This window comes from Hordeum vulgare, chromosome 6H (genome assembly GCF_904849725.1).
Source record: "Hordeum vulgare subsp. vulgare chromosome 6H, MorexV3_pseudomolecules_assembly, whole genome shotgun sequence".
Classification (NCBI taxonomy): Eukaryota; Viridiplantae; Streptophyta; class Magnoliopsida; order Poales; family Poaceae; genus Hordeum; species Hordeum vulgare.
The window spans coordinates 196,628,244-196,651,068 of NC_058523.1; the positions used below are offsets into that span (position 1 = coordinate 196,628,244).

Sequence of the window (22,825 nt, forward strand, 5' to 3'; positions counted from 1 at the left end):
TATGGATCATTTAGTGAGACAACATATACCAGGAGATGATGAGCAAATCTTGAACATAACATTTGGATCCCCTCTTAATAGTGCGGGATCCCTATTACTCAAGAAATATATAAAAGAACCAAACGTTTCTTTTCTACTTGAGTCATGTCTCGTATGATGTCTCCATGATCCCTCAAAGTGATGCCGGGGGAACTAATAACCTGTGTATTTACTCAGCAAACATAATTAGTCCCCTATATGTAGTTTATCATCAACATCAAAATAATTGTAAAGGAAAGATTGCACTTTCAGTTGTGTCAGCTACACAGTGCAAAGGCACAAGGTCTCAAGTCCGTAGTGCCGCTGGAGTGGTACTACCACTCGCCCCAGCGGTACTACCGCTCGGGTTGTAGAGCAGAGGCCCTCGAATCCAAGGCAGAACAGGGGCAATACTGCTGAAGCAGTACTACTGCTTGTAGGTGAGGTACTACCGCATGTAAGAGGAAGTGCCTTGACTTACTACCGCACGTGAGTCCGCTCAGAGTTCTCGAGTCCAGAAGGTTAGCCGGTAGTAGGGGTGGTACTACCACGCCGTACTACGGGGACTACTATCACGTAGTCCGATATGAAGTCTCGAGACTACAGAATGTTAGGCGATAGTTGAGCGGTGGTGATGGGCGGTACTACCATGCCGAACTACCAACCCTACTATCGCTCACTCCGACATAGAGTCCTGAGGCAACAAAAGGTTAGCCGGTAGTAGAGCGGTAGTAGTGGGCGATACTACCGCGCCCAACTGGCACTACCGCTTGCTAGAGTGATACTACTACTAGGGACCTTCACGACGAGATCAAAGGTCACAAAGAAGCAACTCCATTGATGCGGGAACAGATAAGTGTGCAAATAAAGTGTGTATGTGTTGATTCCACCCAAACCTTTCCGATGCGGACCCCCTCTTAATAGTATGGTACTCCTACGACTCAATTCACTCAAAATGAAACATAGGAAAATAAGCATCTTCACTATTATACATCAAGGGTCTAGAATCGTCTTGTGTCATATGATGAATTATTTAAAAGTCTTAGTGCACACGATTAGTCCACAAATGCATTGTCATCAATCACCAAAACCACTAAGGTAGAAATATGCCCTAACGCCGTGAAATTCGGCCAACGTTGTTGTTGTTGCCACAGAGGTACGATAGGTGTAGCCCATGGGGTAGATGTGCAAGCACTTCATTGAACTTGGCGTCCATCTTGGTGTAGAACGTATTCTATAAACCATCTAGCTTCTCCATGGCCTCTCCAAAGCTGGTCATCAAGTCTTGCACCTGTTCACCCATTATTTGTTGAAATTTATCATGGAGCTCCGTGTTCGTAATGCTCTCGCAGTCTATCTCGTCAGCTTGTGATCCTGTCATGGTTAGCCGGAGTAGGAACACACAATAATAAGAACCTACAAACTACTAAGATGTGTTGGTGATGGTGGTGTGTCACAAATCCGTCAAGCAAATCTAAAATTCTTACCGGTTCTTACCGAGCAACAGGCGGTGATCGGCAACAGTTGTAGTCAAAAACTCTCAAAGCTTGGATATAGAGATTGTTAGGTGGTATAAAACGCACGAAGTACATGTACGTGGAGTTGGGATGGCTTATAATATGATAGCAAAAACGGTCAACAATAATCAATTTAGAGGTGCAAAGTTGAATAAACGCTCAACGGCGGTATTGTGTTGGTCATAGGCTAGACCGGACTAGAGACGCGAGCCTAGAACACCAACAAAACCACGACATGTCATGTAATCAAGGGAAAAACACACTGAATTTTTAATAAAAATTGTGTTATTTTTTTATGCAATTTTTTTCTTTAGAAAATCACTATAGTGGCGAGTGTCTCAAAACTCTTCCCAAGGTCTAAAAACAGGATAAGCATGAAAAAAATTGACTCTTTGTTTTCTGGAACGTTCCGGGGCTGTGACGACCAAAAATTGTGACAAATCACTATGATGGTGAGTGGCTCAAAACGCTCTCGGAGACCTAAAAACGGGATAAGGGAAAATATTTTCACTCGTCGACATTTTGGCCTAAAAATGTCCCGGGGGTCTCCACACTCTTTCTTTTTTTGGAAATCACCCTCTTCTACGGACGGAAAAATATTGATGGAATCTGAAACCTACTTAGACAAGGAAACACGAACCTGGACACAAATGGATGGTGAGAGAAAATATGTGATGGACTTGGATTGGTGGCGAATAAGTGGTGGTGTATGTGGACTCGAATTTGATAGAGGCGAAGTTGTCCCAGTCATTCGATGAGATGGTGGCTATTATTTTTGGTGAAGTAGACTTTGACGATCTGACTACAAATGTGTGATGACGTCGTGCCTTAGCAATCTCTAAACCAACTCCGAGAGGTTATTGACCAAGCCGGAGCACAATCAACCTGACCATGAAGGTCTATTTCCTGTACACTGACAACAAACAAGCAAGAAACTAAAATTGCAATCTAGATATTGTGAATATAAGAGGAAAGCTTTATTGATGAAGTGGGGTTCGGTGACGTCTTGGTCTGGTCGTAGAACACAAGCAAAGGACGCTAAGTTGCCGCTATGGCAAACTTGTAATCTAAAAAACCCAAGTCTAAAAGGCGCCCTAAGGGCTGTATATATGGGAGTAGAGTGGGATTTTCGTAACCCCTTGGAGGAGGGATTCGAAAACAACCCTAGCTCAGTTTCCCCACACATACGGACTCTAAAAATAGGTATTTTGAAATTACATGGGCCTGGCCCAAAAATAAGGTGATGCAACACCTATAATATCCTATGGACGAAATTTATGAAGTGACATCTTGTATATTTCGTCCAAGCCTTCTTGCTCCTCTTATGGTGGCTTCAAAGTGCGAAAATCACCATCGAAAACTCCATTGTTCTTTCCCGCATGCACACGTTCTTCTCCATGCTTGATCCCGCTCCAATGGCCATCCTTCTTGTCCATGCTAGGTCCTTTATTCATAAGTAAAACAAAAGTATCTAATTTGGCCAGCATCATATGTTCATGAACATTAGAAGCATTCCAAGAAACGAAAGTACCTACTAATTCAATTGGTGTGCACGAGCTCTAGTAATTTGTTCAGTATGTATAACAGTAGGGGTTGTGGGTGTAATAATGGTATTGATGTCCTCATCGGGATTGGTGGCGTATATGTGGTAGTATATGTGGACTTGGATTGGTGGCGGATATGTCCTGGTATATCTGGACTGAGATTGGTGGCAGATATGAGGTTGTATATATAGAATCAGAGTGGTGGCGGATATGCGGTGCTGGTATATGATAGCACCGATGTACCTCGTACGGTGGTGGTATATAGCATCGATGAAGATGGTATGCAGGCGGCCTCACAACTTGTGAACAAAAATCGAAACTCTAAAGGTCTGGATGCTAAGATTGGCAACTCGACACGACCATGCAACGGAAAATTCAACAAAGAAAAACACCAACCAAAAAATTCAAAAGGCTCATATTGGTTCGGATATGATGAATTAACCCTAATTTTTCATGGATTTCTCATGGACGGTAGGTATGAAGAGCATATGTGATCTAAACTACAAAAAACTGGTAAAATCTTACCGAGCAACCTGGAAATCGGATACCAATTGATAGAGGCGAAGGTGCCCCGTCTTTCGATGAGATCGTGAATATCGTTTTTGGTGGAGTAGACTTTGACAATCCGAGTCAGAACATGCAAGGACGTCGCGCCTTAGGAATCTTTCAACCAACTCCGAGAGATTATTGACCACGTCGGAGCATGATCAACCTGACCATGAGGGTCTATTTCCTATACGCAAACGAGGAACAAGAAAGAAACTGAAATTGCAATATGGATATCAAGAATATAAGAGGAAAGCTTTATTGATGAAAGTGGGGGTTCTGTGACGTCATGGTCTAGTCATAGAACACAAACAAAGGAAGCGAAGTTGGAGATATGACAAACTTTTAATCTAAGAAAACAAGTCTAAATGTTGCCTTAAGGGTTGTATTTATAGGGAAAAGGGAGAGGATTTCGTCCGCGTCTGGCAGGGTAGAACTAAAACACCTCCCGAGTCGTTTCTCCTATAATACGGACTCTAAAACCAACATATGAAGTTGCATTCAAAATTACATAGGCCTGGCCCAAAAATAAGGTGATGGAGCACCTATAATAATGTATGGACGAAATTTATGAAAGGGCATCTTATATATTTCATCCATGTCCTTGTATGTCATCGAGGGGGCTTCAAATTGCTGAAATCTGCACTAGAAACGTTATTCTGGTTCCCTTTGTGCACGATTTCATCTCCATGCTTGATCCTGCTCCGATGTTCATCCCTCATGTCCATATCACGCCCTTCATTAATAATCAACACAAATGTATCCAATTTAGGCAGCATCATATTCTCATGAATATTAGAATTGTTATCAAGAAACAAAAGTACATGGTAATTAATTAGCGTGTGTGAGCTCTAGTAATTGGTCCAGTAGTATAGTAGCATGGGTTGTGGGTGTAATAATGGTATTGATGTCCTCATCATCAGGCTTGATGAATATCACCATACCGTTAGCAAACATGGACAATCTATGCTTCAGCCCCCTCCTAGCTAGGGGTGCGAGTATCCCACGAGCCGTTGCAAGCTCAAACATGCATTGTAGTGGCTTCATGGTGAGTATGAACAGCATGGGCGATAGGGGTCCCCTTGCCTGAAGCCTTTGCAGTTGAAGATGGGCCTCCTCGGTGCCCCATTGACCAAGACATGCGTAAGGAGGCTGCTAACAGCCCACGGATCCAGGTAATCCATCAGTTCCCGAAGCCTATCACTCGCATGGCCTCCAAAAGGAAAGGCCACCAGACCAAATCAAAAGCTTTAGAAATGTCCAACTTCGGCATAACAGTCGCTTCCTTCAGACATGTACACGGCGCGTGGTACACTGTATGAGCATGAAGTTATCATAGATGGATCGGCCCTTCACACACACGCTTTGGTGAATTCCCACCAACATTGGCAGCTCCATCGCAAGTCTATTGGACAGCACCTTGACTATGATTTTTATCGCTCCATGAACCAAGCTGACCGGATTGAAGTCCTTTATATCCTTTATATCCACCGCTCCCTCCATCTTGGGGAGGAGAGATTCGACCTGACATACAGTCATGCCTAAAAATCCTAGATTCGTTGGATATTCGGGTCTCCTCCTAGGGAGAATATAAGTTTGGTACATGATTTAAGATCGTTAATTTCAGAACGAATTAGCCAACAAAATCTAGTCATGGCATAGTGAATGCGAATGTTTTTATGGCAAAATTTACAAAACACACATGGCAAAACAAAGGATTTGAAGGAATTGTCATACTTCTGACAAACTTAAATTGCAAACATTTGTTTTGCCATGGTCCTCTAGCAAACGTTCGCCGAATAGCATTACCATTTAACTACGAGCGATTAGTTGTTCGATTTCTCTCTCACAAACACTAGCCTTTGCAACAAGGGTCATATTGCGCTTGGCGCTTTGCAACACGAGATGTGTTGCGCTATAGTCAATGCGTTTGTTTTCTTCTTAATTTTGCCATTTCGCTAAATTGTTTCTTTGAAACCAGGCATATGTTGCAACTGCAATGAAATCTGGCACCAACCGTTGCAAAATCAACTACAGCCAACGGGCGAGAAAATACTACCTCTACTCCAGCCTTTTGCAACACCATGGCACATCATATCATACGAGGAAGCTCTCATCTGACAGGGATCGAGCACAACAAGGCCCCTTACTTCGTCCATCGCCACGGCAAACTTTCTCAGCCCCGACCACCGCTGGGGAGGTCGTCGCAGCAGGGACTCCATCGCGGTAGTTACAAGATCAAGTCGTCCCTGCCATCTGAGAGCTTACAATTATTATAATCATATTCAACACCCCTGAATCAGTGGGATCATCAACGCCTAAAGTTTTAACATCTTCAAAGCCACTTTTCTCAAAAGTTTTAGATTCAAGGGATTTTTCTTCTCTAGCTCGTCTAATTTGTATCATGCATAAAATCTTATTGTTTTTATCAATCTTAGCTTGCTCTACATGATGAGATAATGAAAGGTTTTCCATTTTTGGATAGGAGGAGGACTCCAAAGTTGAGACAGTCATTTGAATCTTGTTAAACTTGTTAACTAATTTAATTAGACAAAGAAAATTTGAATCATAATAATTTAAATATCGTTTGATCAACTCTTCATCAACATGATGGTAAGTTAACTAATCACTTATAAGAGGACCTTCAGAAGTATCAATTGCATTAAGACTGATACTAGGGTTAGATTCAGGTTCTCGTGCAATTCTTTCTAAAAGCATAGCTTGGGTGTCAGCTATTTTTGACGATGAAGATTCAATAAGAGTTGATTGTTCTTATATCTTTACGCTCTCATTCATTATGTTAACTTGTTGTCCTAAACCTTTTAATATAGTGGTGTGCTCTCCTGCCTTTTTTCTAGAAGATAAATTTTGATTCATCTATTCAGTTATGAAGCCTTTTATAGAAGCTTCTAAAGCATGTAATCTCAACCCTCTTGGTGACATTGACCTAGTAATCCATGGCGCCCGGAGAACGTCGGCAACTTCACGTCCTAAACCTGATAACATATGTTCTTTGTGTCCTTTCTAACTGAGTCGAAACGTACGATCTTCTTTGTCACATCGATCTTCGCCATCCCTCTAACAAAATTTCCGACATGACCAAAAGGGATTTTTATTTGTACTCCAAGATCTCACCCATGGGGCGCCACTCGCAACCTCAGGACCCTTGTCCATACAACTAACTTGTTCAGGGCAACTGGTCTAAGGTTCTCGAAACTATCATATTCCTCCATGATTACTGATTTGTACATGAACACCCATGGTCCAATATTCATCGCCTTATTCCAATCAGCCAAGCACCCGAACTAAATCATGAACAAGTTGTCGTCCTCATATTAGAATAGCCGGTTGTAGGGCTAAACTATTGTGTAGTGTGTACACGGGCTATCACTGACCACTTGGCTAGCGGCGGTGGCTCAAATATTTCCTTTTCTGAAATGAAACTCTCTTCGTCTACTTCATGCAAATTCAACCAACCCAGGAGATCCTCCATGTACTCCTTTCTAAAATTGTTCTCGATCCATATGCATCGTCCATACTCCACCGATCACAAATCAAGCCGTTAAAACCCTAGATCTCTAGGATATCAAGGCCACACCACCCCGAGCAGCTAGGAAAGACCACGTGCTATGGATATACTCTCAGCGGCGCCGCTGGAGGACAATATATAAAGGGGAACCCTTTCCTATCTATAGTGTGAAGATACGCGAGCATCGGACCACTTGACTCTCGTCGATCGGGTCAAAATCCGACGCTCAAGATTTTGCTCTGTATGTAAATAATAAAAGGGAAAATCCCACCTGCATAACCACCCCGCAAGCCGCAAATCCCGATCGTAATCCTCTCCCAAATCCTTGGTGATTCTATTGTCCCTAATCGCATTCCCTACCCAGAGCTCCTCCCTCCACCTCGCTCACCTCGCCCCCAGTGAGCCTTGCCCAAATCACCTTCTCCGCCCCCTTGTACCATGACCTCACCGGCCAGCTCCGCCCCTGCTCCTCCTTTATTTGTCGTCGAGCAGCATGGACGCCTCCTCTTCCTCTCCGCCGATTGGACGCCCTGACTACGGTGCTATGGGGTTGTTCCCCTATCCTCAACTCTGAATCGTGCTTCGCTAGGCTACTCATCGGTTGAATCGACTCGAGTAATCTCGTCGTCCCACCATCCTGGCGTTAGGTGGCGGTGGTTGTTATCCCCACTTCGTTTATGTTGCATCGCCAGCTTGCCAAAAATATTAGTTGGTTCCGTGAGTACTGACTACTGAGTACAAATTTTTTGGGTCCTCTCAAATTTTAATTTCTACAAACGTAGTTGGCCTCTAACATATTGTTTGCTGACATAACTTTTAACATCTTGGTTTACTCCCCGCTTCCAATTAAGATGAATGGTTTTGACATAGCATATTTTCATGCTTCCAGTAAATGGGGTGTGAGAATTACACTTCATGTGCTTCTTCAATTTGTATGGATTTCATCCATACTTTCTGTTTCTTATTTTATAAATTTTCTTCTTGTCCTTGCTAGTATGACCAACCAGCAATTGCCTAGAAGTAGGTAGCATGTTGCATCAACCCCCCCCCCCCTAATGCTTTGTGTGTACAATATTATGGTATGTATTGGCTAATGTTGGGTTTGATATTTCTATATCCATGTATTAAATCACTAAATCACCACTCAATGAATTTTGTATTTGGTGCTCAGATCGCCCGGGCTTGCTATGTTGGTGCCAATCTTATACATTTTTTATTTTCAAAATATTGTGCTTCTAACTTAGATGAGTAATGGTCGATAGCATTTATATATTTTTTGTACAGATTCCAAAGTATACTACATATGCTTCTACTATCTAGATAGTTTGCTTCTATGTAGTTTTTTTTGAACTAGGGAAGTAGGTGCTAGAAATGTGCATCACCATGTTGTTAGGTTATTTTTATTTCCATTTCAATGCTCGATGCTTCGGGTTAAGATGAATCATATTGACATGACACATTTTCGTTCTTCATTCTAGGAGGGTTAGGAGAGTTGCGGATCAGTGGGAGGATTTTCATCTTCCATTTGTCCTCTTTGATGTTTATGTTCGGAGATGAAAGGAGCACACACGGTCGGTTGCACGGATCGGCCTCCATACCATCCTCATCCAGCCTCTTGGTCCCCACTCTTCTCGCCAAGGAAGCGTGTTGAGACTGCATCTATACCATTCTTTGTACATATATTACTTATGCATCATCAGTCTGTATAGTTTGCTTAATGTTTACCATGTCAATTCTTCTACACCGAGTCCAATTTGCTTCATACATACTCAACTTGTGCTTCTATGTTGTGTTTCGTCTTGATTAGTCATCATGCCTCACACGTACTTGTAGGGGTCATATGTTTACTTAATCAATGACTAAATCATGATGCTTAAATTCACATATATTATGGGCAAGATGCATATCACCCCCTTCCTTGTTTTAATTTGAATGACTGCATAAATCTTTTTAACCTCATTTTAAAATATGCTTTCACTATACAGAAATTATGTTGAGATACATAAACATGATGCATCCAATTTTCACCATTCATTTGTATCATAATTTTGCTTCTTTACGGTGCACAACTTGCTTCATACGCACCATAGTTATGCTTCTTCATTTCACATGGTTTACTTTAAGTGCTTCACATCAGTGCTTCTACATTGTGTTCGGTTTGCTTCATTGCATGCTTCATATTGTTTCTTAGGCATCATCTTTGTATCCAAATCAAACTAATCATGCTTCCTAAACTTCTACACGGCTAGCAAGAGTGGAAGATCATGCTTTCCCGACGGTGAGCATGTCATGGTCATCGATGCTGGGCATGGAGTGTAACATGAGATCGAGCATCTCGAGTGCCCAATGTTTTGTCATCATTTTGGAAGCAAGCTAGCAACACAAACACAAGGTTGTCCAAGTTCAAGGGTGTCGTTCCCTCGTTGGTGAATAGTGTCCCTGCTCTCCACCGGATTCTTGGGGCTCACAATCTAAACGCCAACAAAGATGTAACTATGGCAGTGAACTTTTGCTTGAGCCGTCGCTAGAGTATGTTTCAACCAACATTAAAGTATGCTTCAAACAATGTTGTGTTGCTTATCTTGGTAAATTGTACTCACATTTTAATTCTTTTGGAGAAATTTATTTTTTGACCTATGTTGGTGTGTGTTTTATTACATCTCTTCTCATGGGTGCTTCCATTGTACATATATTTTGCTACACTGTTTCTAGGCGTGCTTGTTAGTTTCTATACAATCAGGATGATGTTACTATGAATATGAGTCGTGGCTAAATTGTTGATGCAGGGCTGGACAAGAAACGAAAGTGAAACATACTATTGTAAATTGTAATAATATTTTTGTTGTTTTCGCCTACAGAGTTGTAAATTATTGTTTACATCCGCTGAAATTTGTTTCTATGCTTCGTGCTTCTCTTTGTGCTTCCACCATTTTTTTGTGAAGTAAATACTTGTGTCTCACAAAAAGTTGTTTAGTTAGACTTTTTTGTTCAAAGACACTTAAACCATGATACCTTAGCATAGAAAATATTGTTTTTTCCTCACAAAAAATGTATCATCACGTGAATTCTTTGTTTCCACCCCACAAGAAAATGGATGCTTCTATCCACTGAAAAGAACGTTCCCTTGACAGGAAAAACATATTACTATCGTCAAAAATATATCTCAGAATATATAATGAGTAATTTGCCAGTTTGGTTGCTATAATTAACCAAATTGTTTTCTAAAATTGGGGGATTAATTTCGTCATGCCAATGTAATTCTTGAAAGCATTGGATTTTTTTTTAAGAATCTAAGAAGCATTGATTTGAAAGCACTGACTGATACGTTACTCCCTCCGTCTCGGTGCATTAGGCATTTTAGGAGGTGCACTGCAACTTAGGCACGCATAGATTGGGTAGGAGAAGAAAATTAAATTGCAGAAGAAGCCAATCACACCATTCCTTTCTTAATTGAAAACGTGCTATTAATTAGAAGACCTCTTGAAATCCAAAAAGTGTGCCGCATAAATTACATGCATTGGTCCTTCAATTAATAGATGTGGTCTAATTAATATGCATGCAACTAGTACTATTCTAATGTGCCTTAGTGTTTTGGGGTTATTTGATTTTCGTAAGATGCCTAATGCACCAAAGCCATCCCGGCAAAAAAAAAGGCGCAACCAATGGACTCATGCATGGACAACATTATGAGGAAGTAATGATCAATTAAGGCTACAATCTAGCACATCAAGTAGAGCAAGTAGGGCTATTTATTAGTCGATCAAACAGTGCACATGCATTCGATCGGATGGCCTGTAAATGGTCTGATGAAGCAAAATATCCCAGTGCTCCCCAACATAAATGCATGCTTGGGAATCTCAAAAACAAATGCATGTTTGGATCTTTTCTACTCCATTTGTTCACAAATATAAGATGTTCTATTTTTCTTTCTAACCCCGACATAAATGCATAATGCATGCTTGGGAATCTGAAAAACATATGCACGTTTGGATCTTTTCTACTCCCTTCGTTCACAAATATACGAATGTTCTAAACTTTTTTCTGAATCGGATGTATATAGACATGTTTCACTGTGTTTATTCACAAAGTACACTCAGGAGGTGTTTGTTTCGATGAGTGGTAAGGTAAACGTAAATGGGAACTGATTAGACACTGTAACAGCATTGGAAAGGACAAACCCCATTTTGTTTGGTTCTGCCCTGTAAAGGAAACAGATCTGCACGAGGAGCTTGATGGGCGATGAATTTGGCGGTCGTGATGCTCCTCCTCGGCGAAGATGGACCTTGCTGCTCCTCGGTGGCGGCTTTGATGGTCCATCCTCGTCGACGTCAGCGGCGGCTTCAACTGTCCGTCCTCGTTGGCTGGCATGGCACGGAGGTGTTGGTGCTGCACCAGGAGAAGGGATTCGTCGGGAGTTGGAGGGAATCGAAGGGGATCGGCGAGGCGGTGAGCTGGATGAAGCGGGACAGGCAGGGGCGGGGGCGGCGGACGAGGAGGCTAGACGGGGGCCGGTTTGTGGGGGACGAGGAGGCGATCTCATGAGGGGCGAGGAGGGGGCGGCGGACGAGGAGGCTAGACGGGGGCCGGTTTGTGGGGGACGAGGAGGCGATCTCATGAGGGGCGAGGAGGCGCTGGACGGGGGGCGGTTCGTGGGGGACGAGGAGGCGATCTCGTCGGGAAGGTAACGCTTCGTTAACGGGGGGAGGAGGGTGGTAGCAATCGTTAACGGGGGGAGGAGGGTGGTAGCAATCGAGACTTTGGCTGAAACCGTTTACAGAGGAAGATGATTACGGTGCATCTATTCCAAACATGTGCAACGGTAATTGTTAACCATGTAAACAGGTGACGGTGCAAAATGGTCGAAACAAACACCTCCTCATTTGTGAACAGAGGGAGTAGTTTCCAGAGAAACAAACAGCACCGGGGGCATGTGCTCGACCACGGCACCAACATGATATAAATCAAGTATATAACCGCCCTTTATTATTACCATATTATTCCGAAGTACGTACACATCTGGAGTGCTCAGTCAAACCAGCACCACAGGGAAGAGGGCTGAATATGCTCCCCCTATCTAGGATTCTAGACTAGACGTCTCAATGCTTGTGAGCGAGCTCCTTGAGAACATTTCCGAGGTCGGACTCGCCCTTGGTGCTCTTGACCCACTTGGCCTTGATCCTCACCCTCTCGATGCTCTGCTTCACCGTCCTCGCGATGCTCGCCTTGGTCCTGCTCTTGAAGAACTCCTCTGCCTCGTCACCCTTCTCGTCTGTGGCGAGCTGAGACAAATCAACAATGTTTCATCCGTGTTAGCAAATTCTAAGTTTCAGTGGTGCACATGCATTTGCTTGTATGGGCGTGGTATAGTAACAGATTATGACATTTACCGGTGAGACAGTGACGGTGATGAAATAGGTGAGCAGGTGTCCAGTGAAGGTCTCTGCTATGTAGTCCCAGTTTTCCTGAACCACGGACAAGACATGGGAGTCAGCACATAAGAAAAACAAAAGGAAGCAGCAAGCCTAATCATAACCAGGGAAACGCAAAAATAGCAATGAATACCTTCAACCATGTCCATGCCACCTCATGCGCTGCTGCAGTCACTCCACGGAGCACAAATATGCAATCCTGATTCCTTACCTATGGATACAAATATATTACGAGTTTAGCTAGCTGAAAGTTGACTGTATCATCAAAAACGTTATATCGCTTCCTTGTTACCTCAGAAGATAGCAAGAAATTCAGCGCTTCACGCACAACATCAGGGTCAGGGGATGATGCCAGAGAACCTTCAAAGAAGACGATCATCAATTGTGTGAGATTCCACCAATCTCATTTTAACTTATAAATATAATAATCTTCAACAAAAGGGAAATACTAGCTTACCAAGAACACGGACTTTTTCCTGGCTCAGATCAGTTTCCCTGTAAATCTTCAGAAGAGATTCATAGCCACTTCTGTTTGACTTGTTCACTGTCTGCATCAGAGCAACATATGCAGCCTGTACAATACAGTAAGATGGTTAACAAGTGGACTCCACATAGTTTGCAAGGTCATATAGCTATATGCTTAATTTATGTTTTGTCACAGTGCTAACCTTTCGGACATCTGGTGGGAGGAGTGGCGTCTCTCTGTCTTCCAGAAAGACATTAAATCGACGAACAGCCTCAGCTATGGTAGCCTGATGGCCTAGTTCCGCCAGAGCAGTTAAGAGTGTACCTCTTAACAGTGCATTCAGGTGACCCTCCCCACTCTTGGCATCCCAGCCAACTCTCCTGCAAAGGGTGGATTTCTGAAAGGTTAGAAGAGACTGCACGATAAACTATCCTTCCGCTACAGAATGATAAAAAGCAAACAACTTACTGTGCGAATGGCTCAAGGAAGTCAATTAGGAACTTCTTCATATTAACCAACTCCTCAGGTGCAGCAACAGCCATCATCTCAAATATGCCCAGGCTCGTCTAGAAGGGCAAGAACAAAAACGCTTAGAACAAAATCAAGTTTAGGAACAACAAAAAATAATTAGAATAGGAAGAGTAGTACATTGATGGCATGTGCAAGCACAGTATACTCAGTCTCATTCTTGTACGCGGCAATCAAATGCAGCAATGTGACCAGCTTCTGTTTACCAGCCATACAGAGGGCATAGGTGTCATCAAGTACACCTGTATTGATCAGACAGTAATAACGTGAGAATAGATGAACAGGGAAAGACTTGCACAGTAGTAAGAAACCATGAAAGAGTTTTACCATATCTGTCTGCTGCACTCAATGTGTTGGTCTCAACTGCATGCCTAAGTCGGGATGCAAGTTCCTCGTCATAACTCACTCTATAGAAACCAGTCTGGTCAACATTAAGTTTAATCCAGAAATCATCTTTCTTTTGACATTTTACGAGCCCTGACAAATTGAAATCCTCCTGTTTTCCACGGAAAAGGAACTTTTGCTGAACCGAGTATGAACAGCAGCATAGTGTGATGGGAACCACCCATTGCCCAACTCCTTCAGACCCACTTGACAGGAACTGTGTCTACAAAGAGAGAAGACCAAAAGATGTTCAGAAAGCCACAAGCCAGAACAAAATTTGATAATAATGATAAAACATGTAAAGTTGAAAAGGATTATGCAGATGTCCATGGCCAACCTGCTCCAGCTCTAGCTTTCCATCCTTGAGTTTTACGCTGACAACGGGGTAACCTTGCTGCTTTGTCCATGAGTGCATTAATGTTTTCACTGGCTCACCAGACCCCTCTTCGAGGGCAGCCCACAAGTCCTCTGTCTTGGCATTTGAATAAGCAAACCTTTTGATATATGCAGCCAGTGATTTCTAGCAAAACGAAGAACAGTTAAATAAACTTCTTGTTGGTCAGGGCTATTTTAGTTTTCAATTGACAGATTCCCACAAATGTGGAACTAATGTGCAAGTTTAAGTTCCAATCAATAATCTTTATAATTTATATAACTACAACTAAGATTGCGTCTAGGCAACCCAACTATCCAAATACATTAAGAAAATAACAGAGTATGTACTTCTGAGCTGGGGCGTAGCATCTCAGAAGAAATCATACAGCCAGGGTCACATGATCTGTTAAACTTGCACACTGGGAAAATAAGGAAAGCAAACCTGGAAGATCTCAGCCCCAAGGTAGCTTTGCAACATTCGGATAACAGCAGCTCCTTTCCTATAGCTTATAGCATCGAATATCTCATCTATTTCGTCAACATGATTTACATCAACCTGAAAATAATAAATAATAAGCCACATATACACATCAACTAGTAAGATAGGTTATAGTGTACACAATTGGCGTAGTGTGAAGGGCATGAATGGAAAGTTTAAAGTCTCCGCTAGTGCATTGAGGAGAATATGTTTTTTTTCTAAACCCCCCATCTTTCAGTGTGACAGGACCAAATTTCCCTCCAGAATATTACTGTAAATGTGAGAAGCAGTTGCCCCCCCCCCCCCCCTTCTCTCTTTTTCTGTATAGTCATAGCAGGAGGCTTGACTGGTAAGAAATATGCGACATGCACATACACGATCTTGAAAGCTTCTCAAGCATATGGCAATCCAAGTACTCAAGGCATTTTCTATTTTCTCAGGTAAACATGACATTTAAAAATATGAAACTGACATATCTCCCCTGTCCAACATGAGTGCAGATCCCTAACAAGGTCATATCATAGCATGCTGACAGTGACGACATAATTGTTACCTCAATTGGATGTGACCCTGCAAGGGCATCCAACCTGAAACCTGTTGTAGATTCCTCTAAAAACTGAATCCAAACATTCCATTCTGGAAAGAAACGATCTGCAGCTAAGTAGGATACCTGCCATGACAGCAACATTAAATGAGCAACAACATGAAATAATTGTAAGTTCTCAATATTTTGGTGTTTTCAGTTTCTTACCCATGTTGCAAAACCTTCGTTAAGCCATAGGTGTGTCCACCATTCCATAGTCACAAGATTTCCAAACCACTGGTGAGCTAATTCATGTGCAACAACAACTGCAACCTGGACAGATAAGAAGGAATTAACTAACTAGTTTTAAAGGATGGTGTCGATGGCACATGGCCAGCAAACAGCATATGCATACTTACTCAACAAAATGGCTTATAGCATCTATCGGTGCTTATGTCTGTTAATTGCCAGACGAGAGAAAATTTTGATTTTGTTATCAGATTCAGCATTGTGCACCGATACAACTAAATATGTTTTCATGTGTCTTTGTAAAAGACCTAATGATGACCAAGAACCACATTCCCCCAACTTAGTACAAATGGTTGAAACAATAAAAACCCCATAGAATGATCCCATGGGTCTGGGGGGGGGGGGGGGGGGGGGGGGGGGGGGGCATAGTACCTACCCTTTGCTTATTGGCAGCTGCAGAGTGTCGCTCATCAAATAGCAAAGCTGTTTCACGGTATGTAACTAAGCCATAGTTCTCCATCGCTCCGGAAGCAAAATCAGGAATGGCAATCATGTCCATTTTTGGGAGAGGATATGGCACAGCAAAGTACCTACAATTACAAATGAGCCATCATTAGCTGAACCCACAGTTTTAGGTGACAGATACTCAAATGAATACAATCACTTGAAAAGGTTTCCGGAAGGGGTACAAATTTGATAAATTGTTATAGCATAAAAATCATTTTACAAATTGGAAAGATTTATTGTAGACACAAATGCCATCTCTGGGAAAGGTCACCATTTCAACCTATGGGACTTAGGCCCTGTTCTTTTGACAGCTTATGGCATAAGCAGGCCCCTCCCTAGCTTATTTTAGAAGCCGGCCCCCATATTCGTTGGGGCTTCTAAAAATAAGCTGGGGAGGGGGCAGCTTATTTTAGAACCCACCAAAAGAACTGGGCCCTAATAATCATCACATCATGATATGAGCTTGTAAAGCAATATTTGGTAAAGTTGTATTGAGGGGAAAGTACATGGTTCCAGCCAAGTGCATACACAGAAACGCCTCAAACTAAACCATATATATAGCTCAACCTATGGAACTAATGTTTCAAAATGCAGAGGTGCATCAGTTTGATTAGCTATGTGCAATGGTAGTACTATTTACATCAGAATGTTTTGGTTAGAGTACCAGAACTTCCTAGGCAACACTATTGGGTTTTAAGAAATGCAACATCTAGATAGAACTACAACAAGAGCTCAAGACGACATTGTTAATCAATACAAGGGCACGAGATCAGAAAATTACTCTTTGAAGAGGATCAGTGTCTTCACAGCAACCTCTAGTGCAAACTTCCCCTGGGCACTCTTACCAACCTGCGTATAAACACGAACACTAGTACCTGCAAAGGGGAAGTGAGGCCAGTTAAATTCAAGACATGAACCACCAAGAGGTGGAAGCGAAAGAGAGACCTATGGTAAGTAATGTCGCAGAGGAGCTACAGTACCATCCACGGTGAAAGCTTCTACATAGTCAAACATGCCGACAATAACAGCCACTAGGTATGTTGACATTATCGGTGATTCTTGAAAGTAGACAATTTTGGTAGGACCATTGACCTTCTCTTCAACAACTGGCATATTTGACAAAGCAACGGTCTCAGATGGAACTTCAAGAGTAATTTTGAATACAGCCTGCATGGGTAGAAAGAACAGTTAAACCCAAAAGTATGACTGATATGTAATATGAATCTGCTTGATATATCATCATTCTGTTCAAAAGATGCACCCGTCTAAACAGTGGGTGAACAGATGTCACCACAATTTAGCCTTCATTGAAAAAACAAAAAACAAAAATTGCACGTGTTTATGCTGTTAACTCTAGTCATGGCATGACTCCAAAGCAACTTGAAGTAAGCATTATATCTCATTATGGTATAAGTTCAAATCAAACAATGATGCTGCTCCCGACGAATTTATCAGGCATCATGGAAGCATATCACATAGGGTTGAAGATTACAACCAAGCTATGTAACCAAATTGTTTGGTTCAAATCGAGAGCTCGAGTAAACAAAAGATTGAGAACACAGAATTGTACAGAATGGATAACATTACACAAAATTCATGGACTTCATGAAAGCCAACTATAAGGAATGGCAATCCACATGAACATTATTACGTCACACATCTCTTCCCTTCCCCGGCACAACAGAAGTAATACCAAACATACAGATTACAGTATCAGCCAAAAACAGAAAGTAACGAAGCAGAGCCCTAAACCTTGAAAGACGGTTCATCCCAGCATGGGAAGCAGCGCCTTGCATCAGCAGGTTCAAACTGGGTTACAGCCATGTTCTTCTTCTCCCCATTGAGCTCATACACACTAACAATCAAAAGAAAAAAAGATTAAATTGTGAATATCTTTATAAATATAAACCTTTGAGATATCAAATGATTACCTTCTGTAAAAACCCTTCATCTTATCATTCAAAGTTCCTTGGAATGCAATTACCAAAGTTCCCTCCCCCAGAGGAAGCACTTCATTGAAGCGAATAATCAAGATCTCATCCTCCAGTGCACTGGTAACCTCCACAGGGAGTAACACCTGATACAAAAGATAGCATGATTCATGATCAAATATAGAATGAAGTGCCAGGCAGTCTGACATCTCAAGCAGGTGTAGTATGCTCAACTGCACAGGGCCACCAAAAGTTAGGGCCCCCAACTTTACTCAGCACTCTATTAGTATTAGTATTAATCATGGGTTAAGCTTCAGATTAGCAAGGCATTTAATTGCCCATGCCCGTGAATGTCACCGTCAAGCCACACATTCACTTCTCACAACTCCCACTCTCTTCTCCATCTCGGTTTCTCCTTTGCTGTCGGACAAAGCAAATCAAAGCATAGCTACTAGCCTACTATTGTTTTCTTGTGAAATTTTCCTCCCCTCCTGATTTGTCTCCCCAGAACTAGTTTGTGGTTCCCAAGAAAAATCCTGTGGATGGCAATGAACCAACATATTCTACTTTTACCTATTTCTAACATATTTATTTGTGAGCTGAAGCACGTGATTTGTTTCCTTATTTTGTTCTGGTCTGAAGGGCGGGTCTGGTGCAGTGGCAGAGTCCTTCCACTTGTGGCCTGGATGTCAAGGGTTCGAACTAGCCTCATCACTGGGTGTGTCCTTTTTGCAAATGCTAGAAATAGAAGGATTTACATGCTAGCCAGGGAGCAAACATAATAATGATTTATTCTGAGGGATAAGAATTCCATCTGGGTCCAAAATATCTAGAAATACTCACATTATTAGTCCAGAAAAAAGGATATACGACAACGTTGTTTGGGTGCGACGTGATTATAGAAGTCCAGATTGGTCTTATAAAAAAGGAATAAATCCAGACCGTTCAGTCAGATGGGATCAGACTAATAGCAGTGCAGATTACTTCTGGAGAAAAAGACTCTTCAGATTATAACAATGTAGATTATTCCTAAGAAAAAATCTAGACTGCTTATCTTGGTGAGAGCGGGTTATAATAGTGTAGGATACCACTTGGTACTAAATTGTAAATCACCTTTCTGGGAGAAACTAATCTTGCTGCGGAAACTATGAAGACTATGCAAATTTTTATGATTAAATTTACGTCAGTATGAGGTCGAGATGAGGTGTAACTCCAGATTGTGCGGGCTGATTTAGTATGTACAGTGTATGGCCCTGGTGGCAGGAAAATGTTTGAAACAGTCTTTTACTGTGACCGAAAACAATACATTCTATTATAACACTGATCATTTGCCTAATATGCAAACAATATAATGACTATTATTGTTGAGCTTTGCGTGATATGTAAGGAGTACATATGTCTTCCTTTCTCCAAATCTACACCTCATAATGAAATATCACGATCACAATGTTCCATATAGACCATACATCCAATTTGAGTCAGTTGCAGCTCGTAGGCAAAGAACCTATGAGCACTATAGTAAGGAGAGCACATCCAACTGTTGAGCTTTTAAGCAGTGCCAAATCGATCTCACTCACTTCACTAAGGCAATATGCTAAAACGTCACCTCCAAGGGGCAAAACCTAGCCGCTGGTGATAACCCCGTTCCAAAACCCCTCCCGACCAATCGCCTAGGCCAAGGCTCCACATCCCAAACCTCCCACGAATAGATCAAACCGAGGCGCCAGCGACAATCGACGACGCGAGCAGCTAGGTAGGTACCTGGGCGGAGCCCTTGGGGGCGAAGTGCACGTCCCCGGGGGACACCTCGAGGTCGGCGGCGTTGAGCACGAGGAAACGCGTGGGCGCGGCGACGTCGACGGAGACCGACACCGAGCCAGCGAAGGTGCAGGCGGCGAGGTCCGGCGTGAGGTGCAGATCGTACCGCCGCGGTGCCGCGAAGCCCGGCAGCCGCGCCTGCCCCCTGAAGTGCTCGGCGCTCTGCTCCAGCTCCGCCGCCATGGTCGCCTCGGCCGTCGGTGGAGTGTGAGGGAAGGAGAGATTTGCAAGCGTCGGATGCTCCGATGGGGCGCTTTGGTTTCGCGATTATATACTTTAACCAAAAAGCACTTTGCTTTGCGAGTTTTCGGGTCTCGCGAGATGACCTATCAAACCCTTAAGAGCATCTCCAACACGCGCTATACAAGCCGCGCCGTAAAAAAAGACAGTTTTAGCGCGCGCAACGTGGCGGCAGTTTTAGCGGGTGCGTACAAACGGCGTGCGCGCCATTTCTAATTCAGCGTGCTGGCCGAAACGCAATCTCGCGCCCATTATTTGCTATGCCGGCTCCCGCGCGCGCGACTCTCTCGCGCTCGCTCCTGCTCTCTCCTGCGCTCTCTCTTGCTCTCTCCTGCGCTGGCTCTGCACTCTCCTGCGCTCGCTCTGCACTCTCGCGACCGCGCCGCCGCCGCCGCTTGCGCCACCGTTCGGCGCTTCCCCGGCCTATCCCCGCGCCGCCGTCGCCGCCCGCGCCCGCCGGCGACCACTCAAGCGCTTCCCCGGCCTGTCTCCGCTGCGGCCGCCGCCTGCGCCCCCCGGCGACCGTTCAGGCGCTTCCCCGGCCTCCCCGCGCTTCCGCCCCACCCCCTCCTAGTCCGGTCGGCCCTCGCGCGCCTCCGACGTCCGAGGAACAGCGCGCGAGCGCCCGCTGCCGCGCGCGCGCCCGCAAGGTGTTCGACAAAACGCCTACAAGGTATGTATTGCTTCAAACTTATGAATTTGGTGCATGTTTTGAATTGTAGTTTTTATAGTATAGTATTGAACATTGTAGATGAGTTCGTCGTATGATTCTTCCGAAGAAGAATTTGATATGGAAGAGGAGGAGGATCTTGCAATGATCATAGCTATGCATATCAATAAAAAACCAAAGCACGGTGGTTCGGTTATGGGTCGGGAAAAAATTTGGAGAGATAGGATTGATGCCCATAACAGATTGATGAAGAACTATTTCGTGGAGAATCCCACATACCCGGAGTCGTATTTTCGTCGCCGGTTTAGGATGAGCACATACTTGTTCAAGCGCATTGCAGAGAAACTAGCGAGCCATGACCGGTTTTTCGAGCAAAGGAGGAATGCCGCCGGAGAGCTCGGGCATAGCACCTTTCTGAAGGTGACAGCCGCTTTGCGTATGTTGGCATACGGTATCCCGGCTGACTTAGTTGATGATCGCTTGGCTATGGGTGAGAGCCAAGCCATCATGTGTGTCAAGCGCTTTGAAGTGGGAATTGTGCAAGTGTTTGGCGAGGAGTATTTGAGATCTCCCACTGCTGAAGACGCCGCAAGGCTATTGGCGATGAACAAATCTCGCGGCTTTCCTGGCATGCTTGGCTCAATAGATTGCATGCATTGGAGTTGGAAGAATTGTCCAAAGGCATGGCATGGGCAATTTCACGACCAAAAAAAGGGCTCCACTATAATCCCTGAAGCGGTGGCCGATCATGAGACTTGGATTTGGCATGCATTCTTTGGAATGCCTGGATCTTTGAATGACATCAATGTTGTCAACCGGTCACCACTGATTAATAAGATTGCGAATGGTGAGTTGCCACCGGTGCAGTTTGTAGCAAATGGTCGTACGTACAACTATGGCTATTATCTAGCGGATGGCATCTATCCAAAGTGGCAAACCTTCGTGAAGCCGTTGAAAAAGCCAGAAGGTAAGAAAAATCTTGATTTTCACAATGCTCAGGCGGCTGCTAGAAAAGATGTGGAGAGAGCATTTGGGATTTTGCAAGCCCAATTTGCTATTGTGAGAGGACCGGCTAGATTTTGGGATCAAAAAATGCTTTGGTACATCATGCACGCTTGTGTGATCATGCACAACATGATCACCGAGAATGAGTGTGGCCAAGATGTAGACTACTCACAGTATGAGCTCTTGGGACATCCCGTGCGAGTGCGACGGAGGGCTGAAAGGGTAGCCCGTTTTGTTGCCTCGTATCATGCCATTCGGCGTCCCGCAACACACAATGATCTTCAGAAGGATCTGATTGAAGAGTGGTGGGCATGGCATGGACGACAAAGAGCATGATTTGATTGCATTATTTGTATTGTATTGTTCATGAACTATTGGTTGTGTTTATTGCATTATTTGTTGTACTGAACGATAAACTATTTGTTTGAGTTGTAATAACTATTTATTGTTGATTTATTTTGTTTGTTTGATCGTTTTTCTCCTATTTTTTTAAATGTATATGTGGTTTGTGCCTGCTGCGCGCGCTGCATTTTTGGGCACTGCTTAAGCGGCGCGCGCGCTGCATTATAGCGCGGCTGTTGGAGCCAACGCCTATCCCTGCGCTAAACCAGCCGGCGCGCGCGCTGTAAATACATTTTTTGGGCGCGGCGCGAAGCGCGGCTGTTGGAGATGCTCTAAATCTAAAACCAGTTTTAAGGATTGAGAATTGATCATTTTTTGCACTTTTAAGGGTTGAAAAACAGATATAAAGACTAGAACCCTCAAACCCAACTTTTATAACGGAATATTCCGTTATAAAGATTGAGTTTGAGGGTTCTAGTCTTTGCCCTAACCCCAACTCTTAAAGTTGAACATATAAATGTGTACAAATAACAAATTGTACTAGAAGAAACATATTGTGTGGAAAAACAAACCCCTGCAGTAATCAAGTGGCGATTAATTAATTTTATCCATATGAATTAGTTTGCATTGTACTCCTAGTCCTCGTTTATCCCAGAAACTTGGTAAATTATAGAACAATTCACACATGACATGAGCATGTTTTAGTGCATCAAATTGTTGCCTGAA

General features: G+C 43.3%; 1 protein-coding gene across 1 annotated transcript; it reads right to left on the reverse strand.

Moving 5' to 3' along the window:
* Positions 1-12,111: 12,111 nt before the first annotated feature.
* Positions 12,112-20,145, reverse strand: LOC123406363 (aminopeptidase M1-A). Its single transcript, XM_045099872.1, has 19 exons — positions 19,786-20,145; positions 18,025-18,170; positions 17,846-17,948; positions 17,074-17,260; positions 16,875-16,968; positions 16,023-16,176; positions 15,566-15,670; positions 15,368-15,484; positions 14,779-14,892; positions 14,299-14,481; positions 13,905-14,184; positions 13,698-13,819; positions 13,518-13,615; positions 13,252-13,429; positions 13,041-13,155; positions 12,876-12,943; positions 12,717-12,794; positions 12,542-12,616; positions 12,112-12,433 (listed from the first exon to the last, which is right to left on the reverse strand). Exons 1-19 carry the CDS (start codon positions 20,023-20,025, stop codon positions 12,251-12,253), a joined length of 2,640 nt encoding a protein of 879 aa, XP_044955807.1. The 5' UTR covers positions 20,026-20,145; the 3' UTR covers positions 12,112-12,250.
* Between the last annotated feature and the right edge of the window lie 2,680 nt (positions 20,146-22,825).

What these genes read in the sequence shown, in the direction of transcription:
- LOC123406363 (XM_045099872.1), bottom strand. Translation starts at nt 20,025, where the DNA reads ATGGCGGCGGAGCTGGAGCAGAGCGCCGAGCACTTCAGGGGGCAGGCG. An exon ending in ACGAAGGTTTTGCAACATGG is followed by an intron (nt 15,485 to 15,565) that starts GTAAGAAACTGA and finishes CTGTCATGGCAG; the next exon opens with GTATCCTACTTAGCTGCAGA. An exon ending in CAGGGTCACATCCAATTGAG is followed by an intron (nt 14,893 to 15,367) that starts GTAACAATTATG and finishes TATTATTTTCAG; the next exon opens with GTTGATGTAAATCATGTTGA.